Source organism: Cololabis saira, chromosome 12 (assembly GCF_033807715.1).
Source record: "Cololabis saira isolate AMF1-May2022 chromosome 12, fColSai1.1, whole genome shotgun sequence".
Taxonomy (NCBI): domain Eukaryota; kingdom Metazoa; phylum Chordata; class Actinopteri; order Beloniformes; family Belonidae; genus Cololabis; species Cololabis saira.
In genome coordinates, this window is record NC_084598.1 from 13,120,654 (window position 1) to 13,147,599 (window position 26,946).

Here is a 26,946-nt window from a genome sequence, read left to right on the forward strand (position 1 = left end):
TCACGGAAAACCAGTATCATTTTTAATAATTACACATATTTACAACGATGTGGTGAAGCAAAACTGAGCAAAACTAACTGGCATTAAAAAACAAAAAAACAAAACAAAGTCAGGGTCTGAGTTCATCCGTTCTTTCGATGCTGGAACAGGCTTCGGTGGTCGGTTATGTGGATTCAAGGACTCGCAGTTCATCCATTGGTCCCTCAAGAAAAAGATGTCCCGTGTGGTTTTAATGTAGCGTCCAAAATAAAACGTATTTTCAGCAGAGAAGTTGGGGAAGGTGCTGCTGCGAGTACGAACTGCTTCACATCTCTGCCCGTGGAGACCCTGCGGCTCGGGATCAGCTGACTGAAACCGTCAGGTCATCTCAGACATCTGTCTCGTCATGAACGTCTGTGGAAGACGCAGCAGATCAACGGGACTCCAGATCTGCTCGTCCTCTGGGCTCCAACTGTTGGTTCCGGACGTGTCGCTCACAGTTCGGTGAAGGTGGCAGTATATGGACTTGGACCGGCTTTAGGCTCCGGTTCCTGCAGCAGCAGCTTGGGGACTCTTTGGGACTGATGACCGGTGTTCGGACGAATCCCGCCTGGGTTTACGCTGCGTGATGTCAGAGGTCACAACAACCTGCTGATCAGAACCGTCTAACTAAACTCAGGGTTGCTGTGAATTGTGCTCGTAGTATAAAAGACCTTTAAAGTTCCTGGTTGTATGACATCCCCATCTGAAACTGTTCAGTACCTGCATGTAACCTGCACTCAACTTCAGTAAAAATAGGAATAAGTTAAAAAAAAAAAAAGAAGTGGCATACTGAAAATGGAAACATGATATTAGACCCAAGTTCAGATCAGGATATGTAACAAAACACAAGGCTAAAGCTGCGTTTCCACCACTAACTTCCCCCAGAGACGAGGACGTTCCCGCTCCTGATGGCTGCGTTTCCTCTGCAGGAACCTGCGGCTAAACTGCACTGGCTCAGAGTCCCCGGGACTTTTGGTGTGCAGCCTGCAACAGCAGAAGAGCATGTGCAGCAACTCGTTTCCAGCTCCGTCTCAAGTCCTCTGGACGTTGACCTCCGCTAAAGCTCCTGGACATGTGGTTCAGGGACTGAGGGCTCAGCGTTCTGGCAGCGGCTCTGTCTTAAAGCAAAGTCCTTATGCTGAAGCTCCTCCGGCAGAGGTCCAGATGGGAATCAGGGGCCTCATTCACCTGATCTACCTGGTACCAGAGATGCTTCCTGGGGCCAGAAATAGTGCATGGTACCAGAGACGGTTCTGGGAGCCAGATGCCCACTCTAATTTAATCTGGTCTTTTTACATGTTGGCACAACTGATACATTTTGGTTTCAGCCTGTCTTTGTCCTGACAGTATCGTGGCCCGTAAGGCCCGTGTACAGCAGATGTAGTTGGATCCGTACGTACTCAGATCTGCCCACATGGACTTACTAACAGCATTAACAAATCGATCTATTTGAACGTGTTCGCTTCGACTTCCACAACAAAGCTCGTGACTCCAAGCAGCACGGAGCGGCAGCCGCGGCAGGTAAAACCAGCTTTTGTGCAGAGATCAATGAAACGAGACAGAAGCAGCACGAAGGAAAGATCACAGCATTTTGGAGGGCTGCAGATGCTGCAGATGTTGGAGGGCTGCAGATGTCGGATGGCTACAGATGTTGCAGATGGAGGTTTGGAGGGCTGCAGATGTTGGGAGGGCTGCAGATGTTGGAGGGCTGCAGATGTTGGAGGTTTGGAGGACTGCAGATGTTGGAGGGCTGCAGATGTTGGAGGTTTGGAGGGCTGCAGATGTTGGAGGGCTGCAGATGTTGGAGGTTTGGAGGGCTGCAGATGTTGGAGGTTTGGAGGGCTGCAGATGTTGGAGGGCTGCAGATGTTGGAGGTTTGGAGGGCTGCAGATGTTGGAGGTTTGGAGGGCTGCAGATGTTGGAGGGCTGCAGATGTTGGAGGTTTGGAGGGCTGCAGATGTTGGAGGGCTGCAGATGTTGGAGGTTTGGAGGGCTGCAGATGTTGCAGATGTTGGAAGGCTGCAGATGTTGGAGGGTTGGGAGGGCTGCACATGTTGCAGATGTTTCAGGGTTGGGAGGGCTGCAGATGTTTCAGGGCTACAGATGTTGGAGGGCTGCAGATGTTGGGAGGGCTGCAGATGTTGGAGGTTTGGAGGGCTGCAGATGTTGCAGATGTTGGAAGGCTGCAGATGTTGGAGGGTTGCAGATGTTGCAGATTTTTCAGGGTTGGGAGGGCTGCAGATGTTTCAGGGCTACAGATGTTGCAGATGTTGGAGGGCCACAGATGTTGGAGGTTTGCAGATGTTGCAGATGTTGGAGGGCCACAGATGAGCACCCAGTGCAGCTGGTGTGGAGGAACCTGAGCTCGGCCAGCAAGCCTGTACTCACCGTGGAAGCTGGAGCTGAAGGAATGCTTGGTTTTCCAGCCTAATGTTGATGATGTTAAAGCTGCCCGCCTGCGACTGGCAGTGAGTCTGTTGTGGCCTTCGTACAGCTGTGTCCCCGGCTGTGCGGCTCCCATTTGGCCGTGGGAAACTTAGCAAGTCAGACACAGTCATTACTACAGTATCTACATGTCAAGTTTTACCTTGCAGCGTTTTGCCACAAGTTCCTGTCGTTCCTGATGGTGGTTTGAATCTCTTCTGAATCTATAGACAATCATAAATAATCATTCGCACATTATTTTAATCAATTCACTAAAAACAAAAGGACTTGTGTGTCAGGATGGATGTCTGAGCTCCAAACACAGAGGTTACGTCAGGAGTCATCAGCTCCTGAAGCCATGATGGATGAAGAACGTCCAGAGAGGGATAAGTGCAATCAGAGACTTAATTAATTTGATCTTTGAGGCACTTCTTAAATAAAAAGTAATTTCCCAGTTAGCGTTCCCTCCTTTTTGTCTGTGAAAATCATAAAATATAATAAAAACAAAGGTTTGTGGATACTGATGAAAATGTGCCATTTGCATCGATTTAAAAAGGCATCATCAATTTTGGATTCACAACCTACATTATAATACACAATAACTTACTTTTTTTCCTTTGTCATTGTACATTCTTATTTCATGTGAGGCAGCGGCCCACCTACAGGATAGAAAAACAAACAAATTGACAAAAAAGTGCACGTAAAATCAGTTCGAGTTCTTGAGCAGAACTGTCAGTCATCCAGGGACACGAGGCGGTCTCAGATGTGTTCATGATGGCAGGCACAAAATGAAACGTTTCTGTTGTGAGATGACGGAGTTGGCCGTGCTGTCGACGCGAGGATGGACATTCTGAAGAGAAAAGGGAGACGAGCAGAAGGAAGAAAAGAAAAAGTAATGACGGGGAATGTTCTTGTAGTCCAGTGTCTTTGTTTCCACCTTCAACACAAGAAAGAAGAGTCCGGTACCCCAAACGAAACGATGGGAACCCCCCCGGGAGGAAAGCCTCCCCCTCCTCTGTTTGCTTGGCCTGGATGACCAGTCCAGAGGGTGAGTCGCTCCTCCTCGTCGTCCTGGACTCTTCCATCCTCCTCGCCTTCCACAGTTGGCTCATGAGTGTTGTTTTTGGCCGAGACGGCAGCTTGGACAGACAGTAGGTGGGCGAAGGAGGAAGTTGGCCTCTCCTTCATACAGACTCTTCTGTGGATAGCAGCAGGGGGTTGATGTATTCAAATCCCTCGAACTCTGACTGGTCTATCCTCTTGATGACGTCCCTGCGGAGAAGCAGATTGAGAGGAGAGTCAGAGGCGTCCCGGCACAAACCCGCAGCACAACACGCATACAGGATGGAGTTCTGTCCGATGAGTGTTTGACTAGAAAAAGCAGCTCAAGTTGAACCGGTTTCTGTAGTGATCGTTGTACTTCAGCCTACAGAAGATGTGGGGGTGTCGCCCGCCGAGGAGCGTACCCTCACCAGTACCAGCACCTGCTGCTGTCAACTTGGACTGTCAAATTGGGCGTAGAACGGACAAGATGGTGACAGATAGTCAATCACAGCACCACATCCGCACACCATATATCCCACACTATAAGGCGCATCGTATTATAAAGTGCACATTCAATAAATGGCCTCTTTTAATACCCTCTTCATATATAAGGTGCATGAATATACGGTAAGATACCGTACTATAGTGGCAGGGGTCGAGTTACCTATCTACCTGATGGAGCTGCACTACAGGAAATAAAAAAAACAAGAAGAAAAATACTGTAAGTCAAACTTTATTAACAAAATATTTCTGAACTCCCAAAACAAACGCTGAGGGGAACTTTACCAACTCATTCCCCATCACCGAATCCCTGGAAATCATCTTCCGTGTCGGAATAGAACAGCTGAGCGAGTGCAGCATCCAATGGTCCCGGCTCCGTCTCGTCACAGTCGCCATAATGCGAGTCAGCGTCGCTGCTGTTGTCTTGAACGTCTGTGACGATTCCTGATGGTTTTGGTGAAGTTACTTCGGCGACACCAACTACAGTACCCACAATCCCCCTGACTACAGTAACAGAAATTACCGTAATGCCCATATATAAGGCGCACTGCCGGTTTTTGAGAAAATTAAAGGCTTTTAGCTGCGCCTTATATTGCGGAAAATACGGTAAGTTTATCAAATTAATGACATGCCGCCAAATGTTGCAAAAATGTATCAAAAAGTGAGAGACGGGGGGGAAAATGTCTCCTTCTGTCCCCGGCTACTTTCATTCAGCAGATTTCTGTGGCGTTCAGACTTCACGCTGTCCTCTAACTGAAGTGTAGAGGTGATGTTTCACGTGACATGAGTGATGGACTACGGTGGAGACGGACAGGAAGTGAAGCCCGTTTGTGTAAAAGAGGGAGAACGGATTAGCGCATGCGGGCGACAGAGACGCTCAAAGCTGCGGAGTTTCCTTCCGCACAATGACCCCAACCCCGTAAAGGGGGAGTCACCCACAGGCTCCACCCACTTGGTGCACAAGAGACAACCTGGTGAACGTCCTTGATAAGTTGTTTACATAGAAACTGAATGTCGACGCCCTCGGTGATTGATAAATTAGCCCTAAAATAGTGTTGTGAAAATGGTTTAGCCAACAGCAGCAACAGAGTTCGTTGTCATCAGCTTTCTTCTTCAGGTTTGTAGCAGGCCTGCATATGTATTTATTTCTAGCTGCCGTCCTTGGGATTTAAAAATGATGAGTGTGTGTTTATAGAGCAGGAAGGTCAGACTCGATCACTCAAGATGCACTTGTGCACACGTTTTAACTCCAGGTGTGAAGCCGTGGGCCTGTGATGGAGCGTAAATGAAGGTCTGAACGGCGTGCGTGGCTGCAGCAGGGCGGTAACCGTGCTTTCACACCAAAAGCATCACGGGCGTCCAGCTGCAATTCATTGTCTATGAAAGCTCACTGGGAGAGGCGTCGGAGGCGTTGGGGGCGTCCAGAGCATCAATTTGAAGTTGAGAGAATCTCAACTTTATGCAAATGAACAGCGGCGACGCCGAGGCAGCGTCCAATCACAGACTGGGATTCCCGAAGCGAGAAGCCTCAATGCAGATTCTACTTTCATGTTCACACAAACGTACACTCATTCACATGCGTACAGGAGCAGAGCTGTGCACTAACAAACTTATTTTATCAGGAATTAATATATTTCATCCAGACAACTGACATTTTAGCTGATTTGACTGCCGTTTTTACCTGAACGCTGTTCATGTGAAACACGTAACTGATGGTTGAGGAGCTGGATGGTCCGAACAATTTTATTTGTTACATCGATCCAACGCAAAATATTTAAAAAAAAAAAAACGTGCTTATTAATCACAAAACATGGTTTAAACAAGATGACCAAATCCAGTGTGTCAGTGTTCACCGCAAACAGACTGCAGCTTCACCGGGACCAACCTTGTTAAGGAGCATCAAACTCACTCTTATCTATGTGGAAATAACGCTAGAATAAAAATTTTGGCTTCCCAAAGTGCGATCCATGGTGAAAGAGGAAACTGAAGATGTGCAGCTATATTATATATATATATATATATATATATATACATACATATATATATATATATATATATATATACATATATACATACATATATATATATATATATATATATATATATATATATATATACATATATATATACATATATATATATACATATATATATATATATACATATATATATATATATATATATATATATATATATACATACATATATACACACACATACACATACATACATACATACATACTGTATTTATATGTAGGTTATATACACTTTATCCTAGTCCTCTAGTTCAGTGCAGCTTGAAATCCCCGCCGACTGCAGGCGTCGACAGGCATGAGCAAGCAGTGCAATGCAGGCGTCCTGAGCGACCGCAGCTCCTTTTTGACGCTTTCGGTGTGAATCTACAGTAAGAGTTCAGAGCTGCTGCAGTACTGCAGGCATTTCTGTGAAGGAGCGTCGGTGCTCCAAGATATTAAACTGTCAGCCGAGTTCCCTGCTGACAGACTTCAGCTGTGATACCTGCGCATGCAGCACGAGTTGCCGTGACTTTTTGCCTCTTTCCACCTTTGTTGGTTGATGATAATTCATGCAACAAGATTCAAGAATGACTCAGGTCACCACCTTGAAATATACGTGTGCAAAAACCTGCAGTACGTTTGTCTGCAGCTGCTGCAGCTGTTATCCTGCAGCTACACATCAGCCGGAGGCTCCTTCCCTGCTAGCAGTCATGTAGGAAACGTGCATTATGAAGCGCACCGTGCCAAAAGAGACAAGGAGGGGGGGGGGGGCACGGCGTGCACTAATCAGTGGAGGAACTTGCACGGATTCCTCTCGTTTTCCTGAGTACGCTGCTTTTATTAACAACTATAATCACCAGCAAATGGAGTGGAACTGCAGAAACAGGGCTTGAAGAGGGACGGGTTAAGATAAATGCACTCCCTTAGCAACACGGCTGCTTTCTTCTGCTGCAGCAACAGGCTGTTTACTCATCTGTGTGTGAGCGGAGCCCGAGCCGGAGGCCTCTCGCTGGGAGCGGCTGAGAGGCCTCCTCCCCGCAGACGCCGAGCGGGGGCTTTGAAGGCACAACAAAAGGTGGGCTCCCCCGGTCCACCAGGTGGGCGGGAGTCTAACTGGAGGGGCCACCGGCGGTGTCCAACAGGTTGCCGATCCCACCCACGCGGAGCACCGGGACAAGTGAGCCGAGCGCTACAATGTCCTCCTTTTAGAGCGCGCTCACTGGAATATTGATGAAGCAAATGTTTTCCCCGCGTCTGATCTCGTGTGAAGGACTCTCGCCGTGGGAGTGGGTCAGGCGACGGGAGGACGGTCGCAGTTAGAAAACGCCGTTGTTCTGTTTCGGGCAGGCAGAGGAGAGACGGAGGGAGGGAGGGAGGTAGGGAGGTGGAGGGGTGGGGAGGTTTGGGAGATGACCAAAACAAACAGTGTGTTCAACCAATATAAATGCTGCCTTTTTCTTCTCCTCTTTTTTCCAGAGTGGGATCATCTGAAAACATTACCAGATGCAGGAAGACGAGGAGGGAACGGAGGAGGGAGGGAAGGACGGAGAGATGAGGCAGAGAGCCGCGGGATTATGGAAGTCAACACTTAAAAGTGTGAATATTTTAAAGGTTTAGCGAGTGTGCGGCGGTGGCGGCAGCACGGTTGATCCGAGGACACATGTAGGGCCGGGCGGGCGCGGGCCGCGGTCTGGGAGCGACGTGACGTCAGCAGTTGAGCAAGAACTTGCAACAGGAGACGAGATTCAAAGAGAAACTGGCTCGACACCCTCCGTGGAAATTTTATGTACCAGGAAATATTACAGAGAATCATCTCGGTGCTCGGGTCATAAAACGAGGTGAAAACACGCTGAAGTTGAACAACAACACATGACGTTACGCTCCCAGCCTGGGAAGACTCGGCCTCAGCGGGAGCTGCGAGGGAGAGCAGCCAGACGCCGCTAATGAAACCTACTTCATCATCAGCATAGTGTTTACAGAAGCGTTCGGGGGCGACTCCACACCATGCCAAAGAGGAAAGACATCAGCCATGGTCCCAGATAAGCGACCGTTGTTGCCCACGAGTCTCGGAAAGGTTATAAAGCAACTTCTAAACAATCTGGAGTCCAAACTTCAACAATGTGGGAACAAAAAAAAACGACATAAAACCAAGAGCAACAGGTTCGTTTAGCTGACTCGAGCAGCATTGTACAACTCAAATAAACTATAAACTATGAAGAGAGACTGAGGCTGCCATTGTTGAGCAGAACTGGCGTATAAAACCTGAACCCCCCCCTCCATGTTGGCGATGGCCCCCAGCCATTGGAGCCTCTAATGTTGCAGTGTAAATCTCTACCACGGACGGTGCACCCTTCTCTCTCCTGACAGAGCTTCACTTCTCTTTCTTCTCGTGCCAAGCTCATCACGAGTGGGAGAGAAGGGGAGACTGAAGAGCTGTTTTGCATCAGCCCCTCCTAGCGGGGGCGGGCGACGTCAGCCCCTCTCCGTGGTAACGGAGGAAGAGAAAGGATGGGGAGACGAGCGTCTTTCAGCCTCTCTCTGTCTGTATGAGGCAACAAGAGCGCAGACAGACAGGAAAGATGAAGGGGATGGCCCGAAGATAGGTCCAGTTTGCTGGAAATTGAAGGTGGAGGGTGGGGGGGGGGGGGGGGGGGGGGTATGATGGTGTTTACACCCACAATGGATGTACTTTTGCTTCGGCTGTGGGTTCACGATGGCTCACATCTTCTTTTGATGTGCCACGGCGTTTGATGCCAAGCTGATGCCTCCACCACTGAACTGACAGTGTGCTCCCCACCTCGCTCCCGCTCTCATCCCCCCCCCCCGCCCACCGCCATCACCGCTTCTCCTACCACTGCCTCCCCACAAGACTCCCATCACAAATGAGAAGAGAAGAGCTCAGAGCCCCCCCCACAGCCCCCACAGCCCCTAATGAGCCGGAGGCTCACGAAATCGCTGCGAAACTCGGCACCTTCACCTTCAGCGGTCGCTACGCCGATACGCCTGTCATGGCGCCAGATGGTGACGGCTGTTTAATAAGGCCAGTCAGAGCGGTGCAGGCGGGATCGCTGCTGCTGACGCCGTCTACAGACGCTTTTATTATTCTCCAGAGTCGATCTGAACCCCGGTTCCAGAGAAGAGCGACTGGAGGGGCGAGGGAGGGATGCAGGGTTTCTTTCTTCAAATATGTCCACGTGCCATCGTGGGAGGACAGCGGTAGCACATGAACCCATGAACATCAGGCCGTGGTGACTGGAGAAAGACGCTGCTGATGGCCACGTGCACCGTCAGCGCCTTCCCGTACTGTCTCTCATTCAGAAAAGCATCCGTCAGATTGTGCAACAGCGCCTGACACCGAAGCTCAGACCGTCGTCCAGATAAGTTGGCGTTTGGCAGGAAAGCAGAGTCGAGCTCCTGCTGCTGAGTAACTTAACTCAAGATCATCAGCGTGAAACCGGGAAAACATCTGTCCTGGTCACCTGACCTGGTTTGTTTCAAATGTCTGGACGCTGCCGGCTCTGCTGCACGGAGGGAGCTTCAATCACAACAATCAGAGACTCTAAATCTCCACTTTCAGTCACAACTAGTCATGTTACGTCTCCGTGAGGAAAGGAGCAATGTTCAATGAGATACGAGGCTTTTTAAGACCTCACAAGGCCTTTGTGGAGAGGGGCGGATTCAGTGATCCAGGATCCGCTGAGAACGCCGTTACAGAGACAACGTGATCCAACTCCGCCGGACTCGCTCTCTCGGCTCGTCCACGTCACGCCGCACGCGCCTCGTTAAAACCTCCACACGATGCATTTAGACAACAAAGACGTCTGTTTATCTTGCAGTGCACGCCGACGCCGGCTGACACAAACTCTGCAGCAGAGATTTTGTTCAGTGAGTTTTAAACCCCTGGAACTGAATCCGGGGTTTCTGCTGCACCCTCCTCCCAAAATAACAGGTGGATGTTGTTTTTACACCTGCGTCTCTGTGCAGTGAAGTTACGGCCACGTGCAAACAGAGAAGTCCGATGACTGCACGCCGCCACTCCTCTCTTCTGAAGAGGAGCGTGGCGTGTTTAATCCCTGCTGCATCCATCTCTGAACGGTAGCTCTGTAGCGTAAACTCTGTCCAACAAACGCTCTGCAGGAGGACTAGAAACTGGAGCCCCAATAATCCATCCAGCACGGCTTTTAATAAAACAAAAGCCTGGTAACATCTTTTAGCGAGGACCGGCTGAACACATCTGGACCCGTCAGATCGGTTCAGGCCTCGTGGCTCCGAGCAGCCGGATGACGCGCCAGTTTCAGTCTCAAGCTAAATACTTATGCTCTTTGCTATTATGATGCGTTTCTTTGGTGTAACATCTATGAAGCTGGATGCTTTTATCGGTGGGTGGGTGCACAACACTCAGCGAAGAGAGGAAGAGGCTGCAGACACAGGACGCAGGACGTGTCCATCCTTCTGACTCAAAACATTTCCTTTTCTCCTCCCACACCTCCAGGTGCATGATGGGGGTTCAGGATAAACGTTACTGAGACCTCACTGCTAACAGCAGCTAGTTTAGCTTCTTCATGACAACTGTGCAGAGAAGTGGATGAGAAATGGCACATTTCTGCATTTGTGCAGTGTTTAAATAGACACTGACACCCGGGTTTCACTTCCACGCACCAGGAAGTAATCTGGACCCGTCTCTGGGCAAAACCTGCTTCACCGTCAGATAATCTCTGTGCGGGAAAGACAGAGAGTTTTAAGAGCTGTGTGACTTCGGTAGTGACATCCTGGTCATGTGAGCGGCGGGTTCACCTGACCGGGACACGCAGGAAGAAGTGCTGAGAACCAGCGGCGGGAGGTGAGAGCTGTACTTACTCGTCATCTGGAGTTAGCTGCACCGGTTCATTAGTAAACTGCGTGTCGAAGTTCTCCAGGCCGTACTCGTCGGAGATTTGTGGTTTGAAGGGCGGCGTCATCTCTTTCTTTTCCAGCTAGGACAAGACAAACAAATCAGACTGAGTTAGGCGTGGGAACGGGTTTCACTCACAAGAAGAGACCGAGAGGCCGAGACGGGAAAACAAATCTGCGAGGCATCAAACTGATCACTGATCACATTTATTCATCGTCTGAAGCTGCGAGGTGTGAAAGGCTTTCATGTTGCATTCTTGGAGGGTGCGAGGCCATGACGGGGGATGACTCCGTCCGCCGCCCTCGGCCCTCAGGTGCTTCTGCGAGGTTATCGTCCTGTTGCAATATTAAAGCACGGAGATGCAAACCAGAGGGAGGAGGACGTGTCTGCACAGCCGGGAGCTGCTTGATCCTGCAGCCGCCGCTGCAGCGGCCTGAAACGCTGCAGCAGCTTTCTCTCAACGCCTTCTCAATTAAACTGGATCAAGTTTATTAAAGAAACTACAATGAACTTCTACAAAGAGACGACCGAACAGTTCCTCCTGAAGCCCAGAACGGCGTTTGTGGCAGAAACTTGAGCTCAAACAGGTAAAATGTGTCCCTGAGATCCCACAGAGACCCCCCCCTGGGTCATGAAACCATTTCAGAGCCCGTTTCTGTGTGAACCCCAAATACAGCCTCCTTCAGATCAGTTCTAGTCAAATGGATTCTTGGATTTTAATCAGCCTGGAGCGACTCCGTCTCATGCGTTTCCATGGTTTCCCGTCAGCCCCCCGTCCTGTTCAGATGTTCACTGAGGACATTTTCCGAGAACACGGTGAAAACAGAGGCGGCGCCGGTACACAGGTTTGGATCAGAGAACCCCGACTACTTCCTGGTGAATTAGGCATTGAACAAAAAACAAGTAAACACTCCCCATTATTTCAACATCTGCATGTAAGGGTAAGCGTCCTGCTGCGGACTGATGGACGCACATCTGGCGGTGTGAGGCTGCTGGTCATGTGACCAAGGCCCAGATCATCCCCCCTCATCACCCCAAGCCTCCTCGTCCCCCCGCACAAGTCCTGCGGGTTGCTCGGCTGTAGTGTCGTTAGCTGTGCTGCCATTTTTTGTTTTACGAGAAGAGGGTTCCTCAGCGATGCAGAGAAACTGAATGTTCTTGATCTGATTGCTTTGTTTCTCAGGGGGAACCAACATGTTTCCAAAACAAGCGCCTTATTTACAGCATGTGACCGTCGTCCCAGCGCGGCGGTATGGTCCACATTACACACAGCTGCAGCAAATGCTGTTGTTTACAGAGTGGAAACGTGCGCACTGACCCTATTATACCTCTAGTTATAGTTAGTTACACTAACCTCTAGTTAGCGTAAACTCTAGTGTGTTAGTCAGTAGTCGTAGCTGCAGCTGTAGAACAAGACTATAATAGTTAGTCTCAAGCATAGCTTCGTTGTAGATATGCTGCTATTGGCATGTTTGCAGGTCAGAGCTTCAGGAGCTGCGTGCTGACCTGCAGTCCCCCCTCTGATCATCCCACTGCGTCTTCCACCTGTCTGTGTGGATGTTTCCTGCTGTATGTCATCCTGCTGACCCCCTCCCCTTCATTCTTAATTCTCTCCATCTGTTTTCTCTTTTCCTGCTCTGCCCAGCTGCTCTTCAGCAGGAGGGCCCCCCTTATGAGCCAGGTTCTCCTCAAGGTTTCTTGAGTTTTTACCTGCCATTGTTTATGTTATGTGTATGTAATAATTGCTCGAGGGTCATGTTCTGGGTCCCTGGAAAGATCCTAGAGAAAACCAACTCCATTGGTAGAGACGCTTTGGAGTCAGTTTTGAGAATGTTTTCGTTGATTTCCGTTCCAGCGCTCCCAGTGAAGCCGGCTCTGATCAACACGGGATGTTTTTGACTTCCTCACAGAGCTCCTGGATGTGCTTCTCTGTACTTCATTAGCGCCATTGCTTCAAAGTGCTTTCTGAGAAAAGCCTCGACCGACCAACACAAACAAGTCCCTCTCTCTCTCTCTCCCTCCCTCTACCCCATCCTTCCCCAGGCCCCGCCTCTCCATTTGCTAATTTCTTTTTCAGGTTTTCCTGCTCCGACCTACACTGCTGTCACTTTCACCCCCTCACATCCATCTCCATCCTTCGCCTCTGCCCGTGTCTGTCTTACTCAATTTCAGTTCTTTTTATCTTTTCACATCCCCTCTCCCGTTCCTCCGACTCTCCCGAGTCTCTCTGATGTTTGTCGGGGCGAGGAGAAGCCGTGTGGCGGTAACGAAGCGCGCCGACGGCCTGAAACGAGCCCTGACATCTTCACACGGGCGGCGACGGTCAGCCCCGATCTGGGCAGGTCTGGGAGAGGTCCGCTGCAGTTAACACTGCAGCCGTGCATCACACACACAAACACACTTCATCAAGCGCCGAGTGGCGCTCCAGCTCCGTCTGCGGCGGCCCACGAGCACATCTCCACACCAACGAGGAGATTAACACCGCAGAGGCCGAGTGCCTTCACTTCACTGCTTTCTGAAGTGAAACATCCTTCTGAATGTCCTGCTGCAGGAATCTGAAGTGTTTACGTGCTTCGTACGTGGGGTTATATGCATTTAGGTGACACTTCACTCATGTTATCAACACCGGAACCCCTGTGGGATGGAGATCAACCCTCCCCATTAACAGACATCTCGCTCAGGGGCCAGTAAAGATCTGCACATACAAATCAAGTATTTTCCCCTTAAAGGAAGCATGTGTGGAAGCATGTGTGCAGCTCTGGGATTACAGCAGCGGTTGTTTGTCTCTGTGTGGCCCTGTGAAGGACTAGTGGCCCCTCCAGGTGAGTCCTGCCTCCCTCCTGACAGCGGGGACAGGACTTTATAACAACACCGTCCTTCAGAAGACGCAGGGACACAGGCGGACCTGTCAGAGTGGTCCAGGAGGACACGGGTGGACGTGTTTCAGTGGCAGGTGAGAGGGTGCTGGTGTGCAGGACGACTCGTGCTGAGGAAGACGAGGAGGACAAAAGCAAAACTTCATCCTCCTTCAGCTGCAGATGGAGCTCCTGCAGCCGCGACGCTCGAGCTTTGAACACTGCAGGTTCTGTTCTGAACTCAGACCCAACAGCTCGTCTGTTTCTCCACTTTCTCACTTTTGCTTCTGGTAAACTTCCCTTCTGTTCTGCTGTCACCTTCGCTCTTCTCACGGTTGTGTTGCAACATCTCTCTGTGCAAAAGCTGGATTCTAGAAACATGCCCGTGGTGTAAAATAGGCGTGTGCATTTGAGATCTATAAAAGAGAACAATGTTTATAAAAGAAGCTTTATGCACGTGTCCTCTGGTCGCTTCGAATAGCACACCTTTCTTTTCCCTATTTTGGGGAGAAACGTGTCCCTCACGTCCAGAACGCTGCTAAATTCTAAAAGAAACACCGTTTAAACGCAGCGTCTGAGTCGGTGGTGAAAGAAGACGACATCGATGTTGTTCTGGTAAACTCTGAATACGGGAGGCAGAGTTGGACCCAAACTGAGCCGGGATTGGCTGCACATCTGGACGATCCAACAGCTGCAACGCAGAGCAGACATGCACAGCACACGTACGTGCACGTATATATATTTACTGGAAGTAGAGCAAAAAATGCAAACGTTGGAAGTTTTTCCGAACTGCCTGAAGCCAACTATCAAAGCTCGTTCTGGTCCCGACCCGTCGCTGAAATGCAAATATTTATTTTGTTTTAGAACGCGCTGCCAACTCCAGGTTTCTGGGGTTAACGCCGTTGAGCAAGCTTCTGTGATGTCTGATGCAGCCGGTGCCACGTGAAAAAAAACCCCAAAATCCAGGTCTTTGTGCTGCCAGACGATCAGCTTCTTCTCATCCGCCGACAGCTCTGGCAGGGTGCAGCGGTGCGCTTGGAGGGGGAATGAAAGGGGGCGACAGGTAAATGATATTCAGAAGTGTCATCTCTGCACAGAGACTCCCAGCGCCGCCTCGGGAGACGTCTGATGAATATTAATGTGTGGTAACAACAGCAGCGGCGTGCCAGGCCTGTCAGATCTGGAGACGGGATCCTGGTTGGAGGGCAGAGAGCTTTGCTTCTCCACCTTTCACAGCTCTCTCAGCTTGTTTTTCCCACCGCGGTGCGTGGAAGCTCCGTCGCCAGGCCGACGCCTCCTCTCCGCTTTGATATCTCCCCAGTTTGCTTTGGGGGCATACTTCACGTTTAAACGCCAAGTCCCGGTCCCGGTTTTCGTGCCGCCCCGACTCACTGAGGGACATTTCTCCGCGAGGATGCCAGATGACGGGTCTCAACTCGATGACATCACGCCCCCCCCCCCATTAACGGACGCAACGACGGCTTCCTTTCTCTCCGCTCTGCTGCTGCCACATGGTCCTGCCATCTCCACATCATGTTGTTTGGATTCGGGGTCTTATTCTGGGCATTACGTGGCCTTGCAGAGCTCGTTGCGCTGTAAACAACGTCCCCCGTCGTTGTGATTACGGGATTACTCATCATAACAGAAAAAGTGCCAGAGGTCCCAACAGAAACAAACCATCTGGGCCGGTTCGCTGCTTGACCCCGGATGACCCGTGCAGCAACACCCCCTTCAATGATCAGCTTCACACGTTTGTGGAATCGATCGTTATATATGTATATATGTATATATATATACATATATATATATATATATATATATATATGTATGTATGTGTTTATGTTTATATATTATGTTTATGTAATTGTATTTTATATATAATTGTATTGCAAGGGGGGGCTGAACTTGATAAGCTTTGCTTCCTTCAGCTCCTTCTCAAACTTGCACGGCATCGTAAGGTGCTCTTTTTTATATTATATGTACCTGCATGTTTGAGACAAATAAAAATCAAATCAAATCGTTAATCAGTGGCCGTGCCAGGTGCTGATGGCGCAAACTAAATATTGCATTTCATTCGCCTTCATGCTCGCCGAGACTCTAAACAATGTTCCCATCATTCATCTTTAACGATGACACAAACAAAGGACCCCGCCTCACTCGCGTCCCCGTTGAAAACATAAACTACAGGGTGTGTTTGCTGTGTTGTTCATAAACACCGCAGACACACACCGTCGAGCGTGATGAAGGCGCGTTGGAATGTGCGATGACAGCTGCGCCGTGCGCTCTCGTTCTCCACGCCGACGAGCAGTAAATGTGGGCGTTTAATCTCCGTAGCTTTTATGCAGGTTCAAGCGATACGACGGGTCGTGGAGTCAAAGCGCCGAACGATCCCCGGCATCCGTCTGTCATGAAGCAGCACGCGTGCTCGCGTCCTCCCCCACTTCCTATTGAGCTGAGGATGCAGGGAGAATCCTCAAGTCACACTCTTTCCTTTCTTTTCTTAAAGAAGTATGAAAACATTGATGAGACCTGAACTAGAGGACACGAAAGTTCATCTAATTATATTTTGCAAATTGTAGGAAGCAGAAGAAACAGTCTGCAGCTCTGCTGCGTGAACCTCAGGACGCTCCTCAAGAAGCAGTAAATGTTGTTTTCTTAACTCTCTGTGGCCGTCATGAGTCCGTATGTTGGACATTTATAGTCACAGCAGATCATGAGGGGACTGAGGTCCAGCTGTGTCTTCTGCTGCCGGTTGGGGCTCGTCCGCTAGTCGGCCGCACTCCAACAACAAGGATCTGTACAAGTTCACCCGCGCGAGAGTCACCTTCTACTTTGGCCTCGAGGGAGCTGGAAATAAGTGACCCAGCGACCACCGCTGTGAACGGATGCCTTCGTTGCAGAACTGATCTTGATTGATGTTGAGCGTGTCCGTGTAGGCGACCCACACCTCACAGCACTCGGGCTTCAGGGGTAACACCCAAGCAATGAGGTTCAGTCTCTTAATTGTTTTTAAATGAAAGCGTGAGTAAACAAAGAGGGGACGTCCATAAGAAGATTCAGGTTCAATGCCGTTTAAACTCGTAAAAATCTCACCCTCTTGTTTTGAAATCGGGCACATTGAGGGTTCACCGTGCAATTCACCCTTTTTTTTTTTTTCACCTTTTTGAAAGCAGTTCTTATTTATTAGGCTGGTGATAAAAGCGTGATATTTGAGGAGATGATGAGCACAAGGGCGCAGGCAGATGACCCTGACGGTCCGGAGGGATCCTACAGGTCTTGCGGGACAGATCCACGCATCTGGTTAAGGTTCACGATCCGATCCAAAGGCGGTTTCATGTGCTGTAAGACCCACCCGCCCCGTGTGGGGGAGGTTGCTGCCATCAGAGTTTGTGAAGCCCACGCTTTCCTCCGACAACATTCAACTCAGTTATGACTTATTTAGATCGCTGTGACATCATCAAACCTTTTCAAAAAGATCAGTGAGTGTTTCTGTCGGCGGCGGTGCAGAGCGCCGGGTCTCACCTGGTCCCAGTCTATACTTCTGAAAAACGTGTGTGACTTGATATCTGTGAAGCCCGTCTGGACCTGGCAACCCAGCCGCTCCTTGGGATCCTGTCAGGATTAAAAAACCAGTCAGGAACATGAACAAAAACTTCATAAGTTAGTATCTACACAGAGCTGAGCAGTAAAACCTGAACAGCAATAAAGTCAGTGTTTATCTCATCAATGTCCCAATTTATACTAAAAAGAAGAGGAAGGAAGTTTGGATATTGTCGGGATGGATAAAGAAGAGCAGATTTGTACCGAGCAACGACCGGTCCATCACAAATGGAGACTATCGTCCATTTATCAGGAGCACCGACGGATGTCTCTTCTTCTTTCTCCAGCAGAAACCTCAGGTACAAACTGAACTTCCCCGTTTGTCCGTCACGCAGCCTGAACACTTGGCTGTGCTCCCGCTCACGTGCACGCACGCACACGCGCACGCGCACGCACACACACACACACACACGCACACACGCACACACACACACACACGCACACACACACACGCAGAGGCGTATAAAGGGCTGACGTCAGCGGATAGTTCTCACCTTGTTCAGGAAGCCCTTGAGCACGCTGGCAGCTTTCACCGACAGAGACCTTGGGATGCGAATGGGCTTCTCAAGAATAACTGTTGGTAAAAAAGAGAAAGAAATCAAATCAAAAAGAAGGACAGCAGTAAAAGAAGAGCGAGAGGGAGAGACAATAAGAGGGCAGCGGTGAGCAGAAGGGAGGATGATTCACGGGCCGGGCTGCCGTGGGTGACCACGTCTCCTGTGTGGGAGTCAAGAGGAAGGAGGAGACGCAGAGGACGCCATCGTCCCCTTCCTCGTGCTACGGCTGCTAGCAGCCTCGGGACTCCAGCAACCAAACAATGTCGGACACACGAGAGCAACTGAAACACCCAAACCAAGGACACATTCATGTTTTTTTATTTAGTTTTTTTCCAAATGACTGCTCAAGGTGACGTGGCCTGAACGCGCGGCCCTGCGGACGGTAGCGACCCCGCCTCACTTTCAAATAGAGGAAGACGTGACAGCCACGCTTTATTCGTCATAAAAGTATTTGTGTGTGTATTTGTATTTTTTTGTGGTAGTAATGACGCCTCGGTTTGTGACCCACGACCACCATTAGTTCAAAATTTGATGCAGAAGCGTCACTTAAAAAAAAACAAAAACACTAAGATTGATTTATACAAGTTTTCATTTGACGGTTTTACTGCAACAACTTCCTGAAAACAGCTTGATTTGTGCTTCATAGGTTTATTTACCATCCATCCATCATCCATCCATCCATCCATCATCCATCATCCACCTATCCATCCATCCATCCATCCATCATGCATCCATCAATCATCCATCCATCCATCATTCATCCATCCATCATCCATCCATCATTCATCCATCCATCATCCATCCATCCATCCACCCATCCATCTGACTAAATGCTTCGTCCACTGTCATATACAGTCTCTGGGCTGCATTCGTGTGGCGTTCAAGCCAATGGGACACTCCCACCGCACGTCAATCAAAGTCAATCCTTCAGCCGAACACATTTAACATGTCACCTCGACGACGAGATCAAAAATGGCCGTGGTGTTAACCCGAGGCTGCGTTACTACAAACGGCTAGCGATTGGCTGAGCTGACTGTCAATCAATCTCATTAGAAATAAATGTAATGCTTTATTTAAACTCTTCTGGCGTGATACTAAAAATAAATAACTACTGTCATTTAGCAGACACTTTTATCCAAAGCGACTTAGATCTGTTTCGCCCGGGGAGCAATTAAGTTTATGGTCCTTGCTCATGGGCCCAAGGTAGTTCAAATTAATCAGCCCCTCAGGGTTGTCTTGGGTGTGAAATCAAACAATTGAGACCAAAATGGTTGTAAATATGTTTATTTCTGCTCTAAAGTTGGACATTTAATACGGAGGTCAGTGGAGATGGACTGGCTTTTGCAGCCTCTAGTGGCCCATCGAGGAACTGCAACCAACCTTAGCTCTGCCTCGAACCAGGAAGAAAGATGGCTGGCGACACGGTGAGGAAGCATTCAGCTTTTATGCTTCTCACCTGTGGAACAAGCTCCCAGAATGCATCAGGCTCCCAAAATATGTTGTTTTAATTCAAGGTTTAAAAATGTTCTTATTTGGTGCCACAATTCAGTAATCTCCCACAATGCACTGTACCTTTATTTCTTGCATCGCATTTTTTAAAATTATTTTTCATTTCAGTCTTTAATTCAGCTCTTAAAGTCTTTGACTTCAAAAAAAATGTTTTGATGTAAAGCACTTGGAACTGTCTTGTACATGAAATGTGCTGCAGAGATAAACTTGCCCCGTATCATCCTGTCACACGCCTGTTTCTGGGCGTCTATCTTAAGCTCTGGGGACGGCATGTGGCGCTCCGACACCTAAACCAGGACCCTGGCACCGGGTCCAGCTACGGGCCATATGGCTGGGTGGCTCTTGCTGCGAAATGGTCGGCTTCCGTTGGCAGGCGTCCGTCCAACGGTCAGACCGCCAGGAGGACGGCGCTGGTGGCAGATGCTAGCCGTGGCGCCGCGCTATATGTTCCTGACGGTCACGGCTCGGATGAAACGCGTCACACCGTAGTACGGAGGAATTTCTGCTACAGCGGGCAGTGAAGCGGAGGGAGGAGACTGCGGCGGGGGTTTGCTAGGCATGGACGCCATATGGCTGAAGGAAACACTGAGGAAAATGGGAGGACAGAACGTACTGAGGTTCCTCCACCCCGAGGGCATCATCAGCCGGCTTTTTTTATCATCTTCAGAGCTTCCTCATCCTTTTATACCTGTAGTACACGCAGGATGCAGACGGGATGAAACGTGACGTACGTGTCTGCGCCGACCGTCCTCTTCTCCCCCAAAGAGGACATTTAATGAGTTTGATTGTACTACCGCAGGAACCTGAGACCTGCTTAAAAATAACATTAAAATGTTGTTTGATAACCCTCAGCAGGCTTTTTTGATGGCTGCCAGAGCGTGTTACAGTACTTCAAATGGACGCTAGGTTTGCCGTGCAGCGCGTCTTTTTTTTCTCTAAAAGTTAGCACGACTTCCTGTGCTGCCATCTCAGTGACGTGGTAAACTGTCCACTTGCCTTCTGCTTCATCTCCTCGCTGCACTATTACAGTTGTGTGACGGGGGAAATACCCGTCCTGCATGTCTGGTGGAGGAGGAGGAGGCCCGGACGCCGAGGCCGTGCTGACCAGGGCTCACGGAGGCCCGGTCAGACTCACACAAGCTGAGCTTTTTCATTTTTGCCTTTTTGCTTTAAAAACAATTGATAGTTCCACAGTTTGACTCTGCGTCCCTCATTTGTGAAGTTTTAAGGTGGAAATGCTGACGTGTCACAGCCTGTTTCAGTCATAACTCAGCTCCGAGCATATAAAACACACCCCGAAGCATGTTGAGAAGGTGAAAACACTGAAATCACATTTTTACAAGTGACTTCTAATGTGATCAAAACCACGACACACGAGGTTCTGAGCAACAGAAACATTCTCGTTTAACATTCAGCCACGGCTTTGATCGACGGATGCTTTCGTGCGATCCTCTGGCACCAGCTCTGCTCAAATTAAAAATCCACTGGCTGCCAGATAAAACAAGCTGATGAAGAAAACACTGCTGCACACATCCGTCTTAATCTCATCTGTAATCGAGGTCGCAATGTTCTGCCAACGCAGTTCATGTGACGTGCACGTACGTACGGCCAAACCTCCCCGCACACACGCCGCCAGTCGTTTCTTTAGCGGGATGGACACGACCAACAGCTACGAACTTGTCATCCCGTGAGGGACGAGGACAACCAGCTGCACTTCTGCAGGATCTCTCTCTGACTGAAGTACTGCATGAAGGGAAAAAGCACTAAATAACACGACAGAAAACATTTAATAAGAATAACAGCGAAAGGGAGAGAGGGATCTCCCCTCCTCAGAACATTAGAGACCCGTCTCAGCCTCGATTAAAACCCTTTTATAGCCCCGAGCTGATTGTTATTCAATTATATGGGATCTGTTTTTACCTCGGTGAGAATATCAATTACGAGCCACAAACGCCTGAATTAACATGTTTTTGTTTTAACGGCGACAACCAGCCTGCTGTGTGCTCTGAATATTCACGTCTGATTTCCCGCTCTGAGCTCCCGGGTCCCATAAACCAGAGAATGTAGGTCACGGCGGCCACGTCGCCGCTGCAGGAGCAGGCGCTTCCCAAGAAACAGCACTTTCAAAAGGGGAACATATAACAAACGCAGAGGTGCTGAGTGCCCCGAGGCACGCTGACGTCAACCGCTGGCACTTTCAGCTGCTGCCGCATCAGTTTTTGGGAACCAGAGGTGATGACCACATTTGGACGCGAGACGGTGTTATTAAAGGAGACTAAAACGAGCACCATATTGTAAAAAAGGTAAAACCGAAGTAATAAACCAAGTGAGAAGACTTGAGTGCGGCTGCAGACGAAGGCGTCGCCCTCTGCTGGTCATTAGAGAGAATGCAGGTCTTTGTTAAAGCTCACCTCACAGGTGAAACTCTAACTCACCTTGAAAGAGGTACTCCTCCGTGTTCATGTCAGGATTGTCGGTGATGATGTCGAACGGAGACCTCCCCGCCATCATCTCGAACATCAGCACGCCCAGAGCCCACCAGTCCACGCTGAAGCCTGGACCACGAGGAACAGGGACATTTGGACGTGGGTGTGGCATGAAAACAACAAACAGCATCACATTCAGTCAGACGTGGGATGTAACGTGAGCGGACACAGGAAACGAGGCGGCTCCCTGCTCACCATAGTCCTCCCCTCGGAGGATCTCCGGGGCGATGTAGTTGGGCGTACCACAGAAGGTGCTGGTGGTGTCGCCGGGTCTGATCCCCTCCTAAGTGGTGGAGTAAGCCGCGTGTGATTTGTGGAAGAACATCAACGTGGGAACAAAAAAGAGGAAAAGGGCGCGTACCTTGCACATGCCGTAGTCTGTGAGCTTGATGTGTCCCTCGTGGTCCAGGAGGACGTTGTCCAGCTTCAGGTCTCGGTAGATGATGCCCTTTTCGTGGAGGAAGTTCAGAGCTATGCAGATTTCAGCAGCATAAAATCTGCAGAGAAGCAAAGGGAGAGATGTGTGTGGCCTGCCAGTTAAGGCTGAATTAAGGTTCTGCGTCAAACCAACGCAGAGCACGCGCCGCAGCCGTGACGCCGTATTGAACCCTTCGGACTTCTCCGTCATTCCATTTCGTCCTTTTTCCGGTCACAGTGAATGAAAGAGATAAGGACAACTATTGTGCAAAAAAACAAAATAAAAAAAATCACACATAAACGAAGGAAAGAGCGCTGAAAGTTCACGACTGCTTCAAACCGGAAACCGGAAATGCGTTGCTACCAAGTGAACCAATCACAGCCCTCTCCGTCTGCGTGTGGTCTGCGTCTCCTCAACGCGTAGTTACAATTTTCGGGAGGTGCACGTCAGTGACGGCGTGTGGTCTGCGTCGACCCAAACCACACGCCGTAGGCACGGCGTCGTTTTGACGCAGAACCATATTTCAGCCTTTAGGGACGGATGTTCTGGTTTCTGGAGCTGCAGAAACCGGTGGCAACAGTGATGAGGACGATGGCGCGGCGTCTTTACGATGTGGCTGAGTCCAGCTGTAACGTCTTGCTTCATGCTCGCCCTGACGACGAGCTCCTGATAGCTGCAGACGGACACCTGCGTTCTCTACCCTGGTTGGACGTCGCGCTTCGTGACGACCCCGGCACCGGATCTCATTAAACGATGGAACCACACACCACGAGCAACTTGAGCTTCTAGTTTCGACGCAGATCCTTAAGTGTGATGAGTCAGAGTTCCCCTTTGAACCCTTCATAGTTTTGATCATAATTAAGGTGCTCGCAGCGCCTGTGTGGTGAGTCAGTGGCGTGTGTAGGTAGTGTGTTTTCTGTCTCTAGGAGATAAGCCTTCATTAACACCGACGAGCCTCTCTCCGTCTGCCTGCTGTAAACCGGTGATTGTCAAACAAAGAGGAAGGAGACTGTATCGGAGCGCTGTTTGACAGAGGAATCACAAATCCCACGTCGCTCCCCCACATCTCCGCGGTGACAGCCTCCTTTGTACGCCGTTGTTTCACCGCTGCCGTCAGACCGTGCTATCGACAGCGCCATCCACCGCCCACCGGCCCGCCTCCCCCACAGCGCGGGGGAATGCAGCAGGGCTCTGTCTAAGAGCGCCGCTCATGAATATGTACAGTCGTTATGAGTGATTAACATGGTGCTTTGCATATGTACAGCCGCTGTCTCCGGGATCCAGATTGCAGAGGCTGATAGGGCGCCAACAGTGCCTCTCTAAATTACCCAGCCTTTGATCCAGCATTTATCAGAGCCGCTGCTGGAGAGCCCCGCGAGCAGACAGGCATAATGAATTATGGGTGCTCATTATATTTCTTAGAGATAGAAGCAAGTGTTAAGTTTTGTCTCAGTGTCGCTGCCACATCCGCGCAGCATCCCTGTAAGCGTACGTTTGGGAGGAAGCATCTGCAGTTCAGAACATTTAAAGTGAGTTCACAGAAAGTGCACATTAAAGTTTTGCCCCCCCACCCCTCCCCAATGAGATGAGATGAAACACGCAGCTTTTGTTGGGCCACCGCGGATGCACCCCCGAAATAAGCATCTGGAGTGAGTTCAGACAGCCCACCCCGATCCAGCAGCTGGTCACGTGTCTCCCGCGCAGCGGTGCCATGTCAGCTTAACCAGACTCCTTCGGTCCGGCTGCAGAGTTTACTCGTGACAGCGGTCGGCGTCTGACGAAGGCGAGCGGAAAGATCCTTTCACTTCAAAGCGATGTGGCATCTCTAATAATGGTTCCTCCGTGTGGCGGCGACAGCGCCGTCGACTCTAAATACAGACTGTTGCATTGTGGGCTGGAGCCAGGATGGTGCGTGTGTGTGTGTTGGTGTGTGTGGAGACAGATGTTGCACATCTGGATGTTTACCTTGCATGTTCTTCAGGGAGCTTCCTTTGTCGTTGCATATGAAACATCAAGTCCCCTCCGTTCACGTACTCGATCACCAGGAACAACCTGGAAAACACAGCGAGTAGTTTTATCTCCAAACGCCCTGAGCGGCGTGCGTCCCAGCTGCGTGGGACTACGTGTCGCTGCTCGCCACTCCAGGATGAGACCAGCGCCGTATCTCTGCTGTGTTTAACGGTATTCGTGAAACATTCTTGCGGATTTTACCAACACGACCCTTCGGTTTCATGGGGGTGAAGCTCCTGATGTCACTTCTAAAAAAAAACCCCCACAACTTTTGTTGTAAAAAATATAAATATTGATCACCATTGAGTCTAATTGCGTTTAATGTTCCACAGAAAAGCATCATAACTCATGTGTAAGACTATAATATGCTGATATCTGTTAATCAAAGGTGTTTTTTCCCCTGAACTAAATATGAAACCCTGAATGAAGTGCTGGCTTCATCGTTTTGTGAATGAAGCACGTGCCTCGGATAAGAAGGCCGAGCGCTCAGACTTGACCTTGTATCGACTTTAGTTTTGTTCTTTGCTGAAAACAGGGACGGACCACAGAGGCAGCAGGGCACAGGCTTTACTGGCTTTAATTCTACCCACTTATCTGTTCTTGGCCTCATGACTTTGGGAAAACGCAGTGTGCTTTGTCTCTTAAACACTTTAGTTGTTGCTCCTCCACATCTTATTTTCATCTTACAGGCATTATAGCAAACCTTTCTGTGCTCTGCACTCGTAGTTTCTGCTCATTGTCGCTGTGGAAGATACTCTGGAGGTGTTAACCAAAGCAGAATAATCCAAATGACTCCAAGGTCAAAAACAAGGAGGGGAAAGCTGTCAGAAAACTTAAAACATTCATGATTCATGATTGGATCTGTAGGAACTGAAGCAAAACCATGTCAGCATCAGGATGCACATCAGCATCAACATCAGCATCAGCAGCAGCATCAACATCAGCATCAGTCAGGATCAGCATCAGCATCAACATCAGTCAGGATCAGCATCAGCATCAGTCAGGATGCACATCAGCATCAACATCAGCATCAGCAGCAGCATCACCATTAGTATCAGCATCAGTCAGGATCAACATCAACATCAGCATCAACATCAGCATCAACATCAGTCAGCATCAGCATCAAGCTCTTACCGACTTTCCGTCTGGAAACAGGAGTGGAGGCCGACTAAGAAAGGGTTTGTGGACGCCTGCTCGAACACGTGCTTCTCCGTCTGCACCCAGTCGATATCCTGCAGGGAGGGTGGGGGGGCAGACAGGAATGGCGTTAAGGAAAGAGTAAATCATTGCGACTAAGCAGACTGATCGATAGGCGTTTCTCTGGAAGACGGTAGAGATGCTCTACAGACTTGCGGTTGTTCTTCACTGACTGATTGACTCTTTGACCTCAGAGTTCAATTATTTTAACTGCCGTACAGACGAACAAAACTGAGGACACTGTGGAGTGACTTTGTTTGGAAATCTTCAGTATTTCTTAGAAATCTGACGTCACTACTTTTGTGACTTTTAGATCAGCAGCTCCCCCTACAGGAGTGGAGGTTCAGCCACTTTTACGATGTCCAAGATTTCCGCTTGTTCAGTCTCTCGCTTGGTAACTCTCATCTTTATTTCCCCTGCAGTGATGTCCACTGTAGCTCTGTGAGCTGCTGTCTTCCTCATTTATCTGTGGGACCATAAACAAATACGCAGCTGTATCGAGAGACGCCTGGGTCGTTAGTCCAACGTCCCTCCGGGTAATTTTTATCTGACGGCAGGGATGGGAGACCACGGGAGCGAGACAAGGCTTCCTAAAAGTGAGCAAATACCGAAAATGAAAGTGATATTTTACCATGAAAACGTTGCTCCTGCTGCAAACCAGCAACAAAACCTGCGTGTGATGCTGCCATCAGCCGGCTGACGTTGTAACAGAGAGCCGGGAGTGTTTCGCCTCAAGCCAGGCAGCCTCATGCTGGTTTAATGTATCACAAACTGGATAAAAGCTCATGTTTTATGTGGGTGGAAATAAAGAGTGTTTACATTTTGGGCTTCTCAAGCGCTGCTCTCTAATGCCTGATGCCTAATTTATAACATCACAATACGGACCACAAGCTGTGAACATGATACAAAATTCCTTCTGGTCAACTTATTATTACTTAAAGAATTTATAATTAGGCAGAATATACAATCACAAGAAATCTCATACTGGTCACTTCAGTAGTATGTAGCCCGAGGATGAAAACGTTCTCTTTGATGCTCGGCAATAAACCAACGCTGACAAGAGCTATTAAGCTAATGTACACAAACGGAGGCAGTAAACGAAGAGGACTCCAAGACTTCCTGGTGATGGTTTCATCCTGCAGGGAAACTTTACGGGCTTGAAGCTGCAGCTCTGAACATGTTTTACCCAATAGTGCCATCTGCTGGACGTAGGGGATTGCTCTGCTCTGCAGATTATATTTTCCTGAGATACGATGATTAAAATCCAGGAAGAAGGCCTGCATTTTGTTTTTTAAACCCACTTATTTGGGCTATTGCTCTTTCACAGACTCAAACCTCCAATTTAACCAAAGACTTGGATGATTTGTGCCGATTTTGGTGTGATTAACTTCACAGGCTGTGCTGTAAATGGAAATCAG

The 26,946-nt window shown here is 49.2% G+C and overlaps 1 protein-coding gene across 3 annotated transcripts in view; it reads right to left on the reverse strand.

Moving 5' to 3' along the window:
- prkcz (protein kinase C, zeta) overlaps positions 1-26,946 on the reverse strand; it is a 102,667-nt gene continuing 75,721 nt past the window's right edge. For all 3 annotated transcript variants that reach the window (XM_061735582.1, XM_061735584.1, XM_061735583.1), the window contains 9 exons: positions 25,466-25,563; positions 24,287-24,373; positions 22,265-22,400; positions 22,099-22,186; positions 21,853-21,972; positions 17,846-17,925; positions 17,274-17,363; positions 10,863-10,978; positions 1-3,717 (listed from right to left, as the gene is read on the reverse strand). In XM_061735582.1, coding sequence (XP_061591566.1) covers positions 3,630-3,717; positions 10,863-10,978; positions 17,274-17,363; positions 17,846-17,925; positions 21,853-21,972; positions 22,099-22,186; positions 22,265-22,400; positions 24,287-24,373; positions 25,466-25,563 — 903 coding nt within the window. In that variant the 3' untranslated portion in view covers positions 1-3,629. The remainder of the gene's footprint in view (positions 3,718-10,862; positions 10,979-17,273; positions 17,364-17,845; positions 17,926-21,852; positions 21,973-22,098; positions 22,187-22,264; positions 22,401-24,286; positions 24,374-25,465; positions 25,564-26,946) is intronic.